The sequence below is a fragment of the Lampris incognitus genome, chromosome 20 (genome assembly GCF_029633865.1).
Source record: "Lampris incognitus isolate fLamInc1 chromosome 20, fLamInc1.hap2, whole genome shotgun sequence".
NCBI lineage: Eukaryota > Metazoa > Chordata > Actinopteri > Lampriformes > Lampridae > Lampris > Lampris incognitus.
In genome coordinates this window covers 12,868,331-12,877,563 of record NC_079230.1, presented here as the reverse complement: position 1 = coordinate 12,877,563, position 9,233 = coordinate 12,868,331, and the positions used below count along the sequence as shown (strand labels likewise).

The 9,233-nt window shown below is 52.1% G+C and overlaps 1 protein-coding gene across 1 annotated transcript in view; it reads right to left on the bottom strand.

Annotated features, from left to right (window-relative positions):
- LOC130130439 (insulin receptor substrate 2-B) overlaps positions 1-8,843 on the bottom strand; it is a 16,982-nt gene extending 8,139 nt beyond the window's left edge. The window contains exon 1 of the mRNA XM_056300149.1: positions 4,240-8,843. Within this exon, the coding sequence (XP_056156124.1) occupies positions 4,240-8,512 (4,273 nt within the window). The 5' untranslated portion in view covers positions 8,513-8,843. The remainder of the gene's footprint in view (positions 1-4,239) is intronic.
- Between the last annotated feature and the right edge of the window lie 390 nt (positions 8,844-9,233).

Below are 9,233 nucleotides of genomic sequence, written 5' to 3'. Positions count from 1 at the left end.
GATGCCAGTTTCACTGTAGCCTAATTTCACTGTAGTACATGAACCAGATTAGTTATTTTATTAGGTTGGAAAAAGAACATACCACACATCTAACCAAGCTTGTCAGTATTATTTTTTTTGCCAGTTTAAGTTTACCAATAGTTTTACTTGGTTGGCTATGCACATGGGACGCTTAAAAATGTCATCTGTAATGTCTCCATATTAAAGATGCCATATCTGACACCCACCGCCCATTGGCGTTTTGTAACCAACGACCATTCAGCGTACGTAATTCTTTAATTGCTCCTCTGCGCAAGTTTTTATATGTGCCAGCGGGGTCTGTCATTCCTGCCATGTAAATGTAATGATGCACGCACAGGAAATACACCGAGCCGGCCGTAAAAGGAAAAGAACCTGCAGGTTGGATGCGGGAGAGCGCTGCACACACGCAGTCTCTGCTGTGCACCTCTTTTGAAAAACACCGTAACTGACTCCAACACCAGAGTAAATGCATACCTGACCACATGCCACGACCAGCAAAACAAACACACACACGATACAATATGTACACCTCATTCTTCCACACACACACACATATGCAAACTAAGCACCGCCAGTACGTCGAGCATGCAAAGTCAATGTTCAAGTACTGAACAACACAACCTAAACAGCCAGACAGTGTTATATGTTTTAAACCTATGACCGAGGTTGTCCAAGTTGGACTGTGGTTGTCAAAGGCTGATTGTTTCATTCAATTTACTGGCGAGGAAAGTGATTAAGAAGTGCACACCCTTAGGGGCGTCTGGGTAGCGTGGCGGTCTATTCCGTTGCCTACCAACACGGGGATCGCCTGTTCGAATCCCCGTGTTACCTTTGGCTTGGTCGAGCGTCCCTACAGACACGGCGGATGGGAAGCCGGATGTGGATATGTGTCCTGATCGCTGCACTAGCTCCTCCTCTGGTCGGTCGGGGCACCTATTTGGGGAGGAAGGGGAACTGGGGGGAATAGCATGATCCTCCCACACGCTACGTCCCCCTGGCAAAACTCCTCACTGTCAGGTGAAAAGAAGCAGCTGGCGACTCCACATGTATCGGAGGAGGCATGTGGTAGTCTGCAGCCCTCCCCGGATCAGCAGAGGGGGTTGAGCAGCAACTGGGACAGCTCAGAAGAGTGGGGTAATTGGCCAAGTATAATTGGGGGAGTAAAAGGGGGGAACCCCCCACCCAGAAAAAGAAATGCACACCCTTGCTTTCCAATGACTGCTCTAGTACCCTGGAGCAAGGCACCATCAGCGCTGCTTGTTGTCTGACAGCGGAAGACTGCAGTTGTGCTATGTAGGTCCCAAGTTACCAACTATAAGACCATGAATTGGGGGTGGGTGGGGCAACATCCAAGGTCTGTCACATTTCCTGAGATTTTCTTTAAATATTTAGCAATTTTTTTAACTTGTTGCTGCCCAGCAATAACATAAAGCTGGACATATGCTGGATGATTGAAAGGCCTAATATCTAATATAACCCAGATCTGGACATGACAACTGATTTTCAAACTGTGAAGAGTCTGCACCGGTCTGCATAAAATAGGGCAGGTCACCACGGACAGTCAGCACACATTATCTTGCAGCGTGCAGGGTTTTTAGATTCAAATCGCTCGCCTCCCAAATTCCACCCCCCCTTTTTGATTTTATCCCTTTTTAATCGTATTTTTTTCTTTTTACCCATGTTTACTGAATGGTTTGTGTAAGCCACTACAATAACAGAAACAAAGGTGCTTGCATAAGAGATTTGCAGTAAAAATAAAAGAGCATTAATTAGTGTCTTTTCATTACTAGTGAGCCCATTCTCATCCGGCAGCATCTTGTATATGATGCACGGGTACTCTTCTGGGTCTGTATAGACACGTCAGGTAGCACACTAAACCTTAACCCTAAACTTAAGCACTACCTAACCTGTAGGTCATTAATGCTGATGTTTTTGGCCAAACCACTGAACGAGAAAAAATTTCGCCACCGGCTAAATAACTCTAGGTGTCCAACGCTGCTACAGGAGGTTCAATTAACATTATATTGAACATCCGGCATGTTTCTATACAGATGCAGAGGAGTAACCTTACGCATATCATCCCCATCACGGGATGAGAATGCATCCTACTCTGCCCTGAAAATAGCCATTAATTCAGTCACTAATGCCGTGTTTCATAGTTGTTTTTTTGACGACGTCTCCCATGATGCTGATTACTTTGACTCCCCCCCCCATGCCATACAACAAATCCATGCACATACAGACACAGAAATGCAACAGGGTTTCTTTGAGGGGGAGCAACAGATGATTCAAGCACAAATTACTTCCATCCATCCATTATCCAAACCGCTTATCCTGCTCTCAGGGTTGCGGGAATGCTGGAGCCTGTCCCAGCAGTCATTGGGCGGCAGGTGGGGAGACACCCTGTACAGGCCGCCAGGCCATCACAGGGCCAACACACACGCACGCACGCACACACACACACACACACACACACACACACGCACACACATTCATACCTAGGGACAATGTAGTACAGCCGATTCACCTGACCTACATGTCTTTGGACTGTGGGAGGAAACCCACACAGACACGGGGAGAACATGCAAACTCCACACAGAGGACGACCCGGGACAACCCCCAAGGTTGGACTACCCTGGGGCTCGAACCCAGGACCTTCTTCATGTGAGGCGACCGCACTAACCACTGCACCACCGTGCCGCCCTACAAATTACTTGAAATTCCCAATATGTTCACAATTTTTTTAATAGTCTCACTCAAATCTCCAAATTCCCAGCACTTCCATGTTTATATCTGAAATTTGTTTTTGTCTCCATTCCATGATTCCAGAAATCATAGAGCCCAAACCGAGCCTCACACTAGTCAGAACCATCAAGATAACATCAAACATGTTTGATTGTATGTTGATTATTCTCAGACATGTTTGATTGTCTAAGAAAATGCTAAATAGCTGTATGCAGTGTTGTTATTCGCATTTTCTTATACAATGCAGCCCATCGGCAAACCAGAACTTGAGTTTTCACATGCACAGATTGTCTGCCAGTAATGTCACCTGCAGACACAATTTGGCAGCCTGTCAGAGACGCAAAGAAGATTGCTCAGTATTATGGCTGCAAATGGGGTGTTCCCCCTGCAACATATATTTTGATATGATGCTGAAATTGTGACCGTTTCCCATTAACAGTTGTCTCCAATAACATCTGATCACATAGCTGTAGTAAGGAATGCGAGATGCAACCTGCACATTTGGAGCTAACCAACAGATATGTAGATAACCAAGCATACATGCACATTTACACATGCACACACGCATACACTGGACGTGTGCAAATACACACACATTGCACACACACAGCTTGAATGATTTGGTCCACACTGTACTTGCGGAGATTTTTTGTCAACAAGCTAATCAACTAGTAAACCGATGCAGGTTTACAGCAGTGCATGCGCACACACATGCACAGAGCCATGAAACCGGAGTCAAATTCCATGTATGTGCAAACCTACATGACCAATAAACACGATTCTGATTCTGAAATGCACAAACTCACATGGATGAACAGACAAAAAACACAGGCGCACGTACACGGAACCCAGAAGAACACAGAAACTAACAGGCAGACACAGAAAGGCAGATGGAAAACACACAATCACACACATAGACCTCAATATGAACTTTATATCGGTGCCACTTCTGAGAACAGAACTGCTACAGTGCAGACTTCGTTCCCCAGACGTGCACTTTCAAAGAGCAGAGCTGAACACTCAAAGCACTTCCAAGGCAGCCTCGTCAAGATCACAGACGCCTGGTCAAAAATAGATTCACTAGAGGAGCCACAAATTGATAATGTGACTATTAATAGCACCGTACAGAGGATTATTTTTGTTTTCACTGTGAAAAAATTTTTTTTTCTCCTTTTACCAAATTTTTACACGACTTATTCTGATACACAAGCAGGCCCCGCCACAGCACAAAAAGGAACCTTTTCATTTCATGGCTGTAATAAAAATTCAATATATTTCGAGTCAAATCATATACTTTCACTTTTTTTGTCCAATTTTGTCACAGTAGAGAACAGAAACAAAACGTTGGCTGGTTACCTTTTAAATTCACTGGCAGAGTGGACAACGACACTTAGCATAATTTGGCTGCTGACAATACTGAGGTGAGAGAGGCACATGCACACAGAAACATACAACACATATGCTTGAACTCACCTGTGGTTGTTGTGGTGACTCCATCAGATTTTGTGAAGTCTATACTGGCGTAGGCTCCATTCTCTGGTAGAGGTACTGCTGCCGTCGATGACAAGCTGCCGCCGCTGCCAGTGACTCCTGCTGCCACCGTCGTCAGCGTTGACACCCCCCCGGCGTTACTCCCATCCTCTCTCAGCTCCAAGGCGATGTAGTTAAGCCCGTTTTGATAGCCTACAGACATATTCCGGCACATTCTACCACCCACAGCTCCAGAGGGGGACGAGGCTGAATTCCCGCTGGCGGCCGTGCCCAATTCAGAGGCTCTGATCGGGGTGTGGAGAGCCAGGGAATCTCCCCGCCCTTCTACAGACATCCACACGCTGTCAAAGGACCCAGAGCTGGCCCACCTGGAGCCCTGACTGTCTGTTAGGTAAGAACCGTTTGAGGCAGAGGGATTGCTGGGGATGGAGGGGACGCCCCCGGCCCCTCCTACGGTGGGGTTTGAGCTGGAGGAGAACGTTTCAGAGCTGTGTCTCCTCCTGCCCTGGGGGTCCGCTCGTACCACCTTGGGCTCTGGCTGGTGGGTGGTTGCTCTCCCAGGGCTTTGTGGGGCCATGGGAGGGGAGAAGGAGGGGGATGAAGTGGTGACCGCCGGAGGAGCACGGCCATAGCGCCCCTCCATCATGCAGAGATGCTGCAGCATGGCTGTGGGGCTTGTCCGTGACCCATCCCCCCTAGCCAGATTAAAAGTCATGTCTGTGTAGTCATCTCCCATTGAGTTCCAGTGACCTGCTGTTGGGGCTCCAGGGGAGGCCAGCGCCCCTGGGTTAGCAGCCAGGGGTCTGATGTAGCTGGGTGGGTTCCAGGGAGCGACAAGGCTGGGCCTGGGTGACTGATTCTTACCCAGGCATTCTGTGTTTTCCTGCTGGTCCGCCCCCAACTCCACACTCATGTAGTCCTGGTGTGTCTGGAGCTGGGGATGGGGGGGTGAGCAATGGTGGTCACCGGATCCTAGGGAGGATGTGTCATCCTGGTCAGAGAGAGGAAAGGAGCTGGGGAGTTGCTGTTGGTGTGGGTAGTGATCACCAAACTCTATGTTGATATACTCTCCTGGACTAGAAGGCCTGTCTAATGAGTCACTGGTAACAGGGACAGAGGTGGAGGCTCCTGGGGTCGCTGTGGTGGGCTCGGTAACTCGTAGTGACCCGTGAAAACTCCGCCGGCCTAATGGCAGCCTGGTTGGCCGTACAGCACGACGATCAGCCATCACGGCGGTAGTGTGCTGGGCTCCGTAAGGTGGGGGCGGGTGAGAAGGGGTAGCGGTGGTCCTTTTCTCTGGGGTGGAGGCTAACGTTAGTGCTGTAGCAACTGAAGCATAGACGGGCTTGGCTGGGGAGCTCATGGGAACATACTCCCCATACTCCTTTTCCTCCTTCTCCCTCTCCTGGTCTCTGGTGGGTGCCTTGTAGGAGCGGGGGAGGGAGAAATAGGGGCTGTAGGACTTAGGAGGGCCCTCAGGGGTGCTGAGCGCATAGTAGCCAGTGCTCCCCTCAGCTGGAAGCCTGCGTGTGGCCGGGCTGCCACTGTGGGACATGTCCATGTACTCCCCATTCTCTGGCTTCTCCGCCACATCATTCCCACTGCTATCGACGCTACACCCGGCCGTTCTGGGGCCGCCATGGGGTCCAGGAGAGGCCTGCAGTGGGGAGGGCCTCTCCTGGCCCCCTGGGAGCATCATCATGTAACCATGAGCGTCCGTTGAGGACTGGGGATGGGGTTGGTGGTGGTGTTGGGATGAACGTGGGCCCAGAGCCAGGCTGTGGAATTGTGGGGAGTGGGAGATGGGTTGGGCATGGGGGTAGGAACTGGGTTGCATAGGCATGTAGTCGGGGGGCGTGTCCCGCGATGACACGGCCACGCCACACATCATAGGCATGTAGCCGCTATCTTCCTTGGCAGAGGAGGAGGATGAGGTGGCTGACAGGGGGAGGCGCTCCCCACCAGCATCCGTGTGTGACAGAGTGGAAGGCCGGCTCTGCTGACTGTGCTCTGAGCAGGAGCTATAGTCAGAGCGTAGGGAGGAGGAGGACGAGGAGGGCCCGCCGCGCAGAAGCCCCCCACCAAACGGCAATACTGCCTCCCCTGCCGAAGCCTCGTCCAATGAGAATGTGGTCTGCGTCATCTTCTGGTAGACCGCCACACCAAGCCCACCTGTGGCGCCGCTTCCAACGGGCCTGGAGAAGGAGTGCGTGCGCCTCCTCATGGACGAAGAGGAGGAGCAGGAGCGCTCGTCTTCAGTTGTGGACGTGCTTTCGTCTCGCGGTGCATCCCCCCCACTGGCAGTACCATTGTTATGGTTACCGGCACCAAAGACCTCGCGATTCCAGCCCATAGCCATATAATCACTGAGGCAGTTCTCCTCCCTGATGGGTGGCGTGTTACCCAGTGAGTCTGGCGTGTTGCTTCGGACACGGAAGTAGCGGAAGTCGCCGGGGCTGGAGCCGTACTCGTCTGAGGAGTTGAAGCCACCATCAGACGGCGAACCACAGATGGATGCGCTTGATGGGCGGGTAAGCGTGTCTGACACAGAGCCATGCCCACTGCTGGAGGACACACTCACGGGGCTGGTGGTGGAGGGGAAGTGGGACACAGGCAGGGATGCAGAGCGGGCATGGTACGTGGCAGAGGATGACGACGATCCTGGGATGGCCCTAACGTAGCGCCCACTCCCAGTGCTCGTACCAGCATTTCCGGTGGCAATGCCACTACCACCACTTCCAGCGCTCCCACCCTCCTGTCGGCCCAGGTGGGCACGGGCAGTGTTTAGGTGCACCAGACTTCCAGTGGCAGAGCGAAATGGGCGGTTCATTGTCCCCTCACCTTCACTTGAAGTTCGGAACCGGTAGCCGCTGGCGCCGGAGCTTTTACTTGAAGGTGGCGTTCCAACCACGGACTCCGTTCTCGACCGCCGTTGCAGCCCTGTTTGGCTCGGGGGCAGGTTGCCTAGGTGACGCCGTGTAGTGATGAATGGCATCGGGTTGGATCCCGATGATTGGCTTTTGCTGCGGGGCCGGAACTCAGCAAAGGCTTTAAGGGCCTTCATGGTCTCTAGGATGGTTTCGTGCATGTTCTGCGCCACGACAGAATCATCCACCTGCATCCATATCTCGCCTGGCCCGATGGAGGAGGAACGTCCTACCTCTATGAAAAAGAAACTTTCTGAATGTCCACAACGCCGGATATTCATCAACTGGAGGTTGACGCAGGGGGTTTCGGAATTAAGCTTAACGAGGTGAATAGTTTTAGTTGAGAGGCATAGCCGATAAACACCCGTGAGATTTTTGGTTTGACCGAGTCCCTTGGGTTTTACATTCACCTGCCACACCTCCTTAAACACAGTACCGGGGGTGACTGTACCGTAACCGTCATCTAAGTCATCGGAGTCTAAGTGACCCTTTTTGCCTTCGCTCATTAACTCGCTTACCGCTACGTACCAGTCCTCCTGCTCCTGCTCGTTTTCGGACACAATGGCAAAGTACTCGTCCTTAGTGTAGAGGGCAATGAGGTGCTTGTTCTTAGAATCCGCCCTTTTGTTTACCGTAAAGCACTGGTAGAGGTAAATAACCCGTTTCGGGGGAGAAGGGGCGACCGCGCCGCCGCTTGCAGCAGCTGCGGCGGCGGACCGCAGGCTATTCCGGAATTTCTTCTCACTGTCGTAGTACTCCAAGCGGCTCGGGCCTAGGTGGCTGGCCGCCCGCAGCACAAAAAACCTTTTGTGGCCGTGTTTCTGTTTTCTCAGGTAGCCACATTTGCGAATATCGTCCGCTACGTCCGAGGTGTTTGCAACGCTAACAGACGCATATATATGGCTGCTACTGCCGCTAGCGGCAGAGGAGTCCTCAACATTTACCTGGCTGAGCGACGACGAGGAGGAGGCTCCTTTCCGACCGGGGGACTCCGCGACGTTTTCGCCGGAAAGATGCTGCTGTTGAGCCGGTTGGTAGTGATGATGAGACGGCGGGTGCTGCTGCAGTTGATCCTTTGGCTGCCCTGACGGCGGATGGTGGAGGTGGCTGAGGTGGTGGTGGTGGTTGGAAGGCGGCAAATGCTGGTGGAAGCGAGAGCCTCCTCCTCCTCCTCCTCCAGCGCCGCCGATGTTCATTAACGGGGAAGGGGGTTCCCCGACCGGGCCGTCTCCGTTTGCGGCGGCCGATTTCGCCCCCACGTCCCTCTGTTGTGTCTCCAGCATCAACATTGCGGCTTTGCTGTCCTGGTAGTTCGTGAAATTTGCCATCAGAGAATACAATCAAAGGTCACTTTACTAGCAAGCTAATCCGAGTGGACCAAGACCCCATTCTTGTTTTGGGAGAAGAGCTCCCGAATCCGGCTGCCTCGGCAGAGCTAGGCCAGCTAACTCGCACGGCTCGACCTGCGGTCCACACGGCGGCTTTGTTGTTCCTTGGAAAACGAGTCCTCCCGCCCCGGCCCTTTCGCGGCGAAAAGGCAACTCCAACGCGGGCTTTTAAGAAATGAAACCCACCGTGTGCACCATGACCACGTTCAGTCGCGTTTCTATAATCGGTAGAGTCCAGCTAGCGCGGTTAGCAATCTGTCCCCTTCTCCTCCTGTACACATCTCTACGGGCCAGAGCACAAACAACACGTGACGTGTGCGTCAGCGACAAACAGGAGGAACAAAGAGCCAGAGACGGGCTCCAATTGGACAACCACCGCCGCTGACAGTGACAGACAGGCACGTAAGCCAATCGCTTGAGGATATCGGTGTTTTACGTCAATGCCGTTGACCAGTTGCGTCGCACGGAGTTTCACTGAGGCGAAGAAAGGCGGCGACATTTTCAAGGCCTCACGGTCGCTTGCCTAGAATCAGATCTTAGGTGTTTAAGATCACCTATGGGACATTTACATAGTGCGGAGGAAACAGATCCTGGAGCGGCAGACGACCCAAACAATCGATCAAAGTCTCCGTGCCTCTGTGGCCCGGAGTAAATGCAAGAC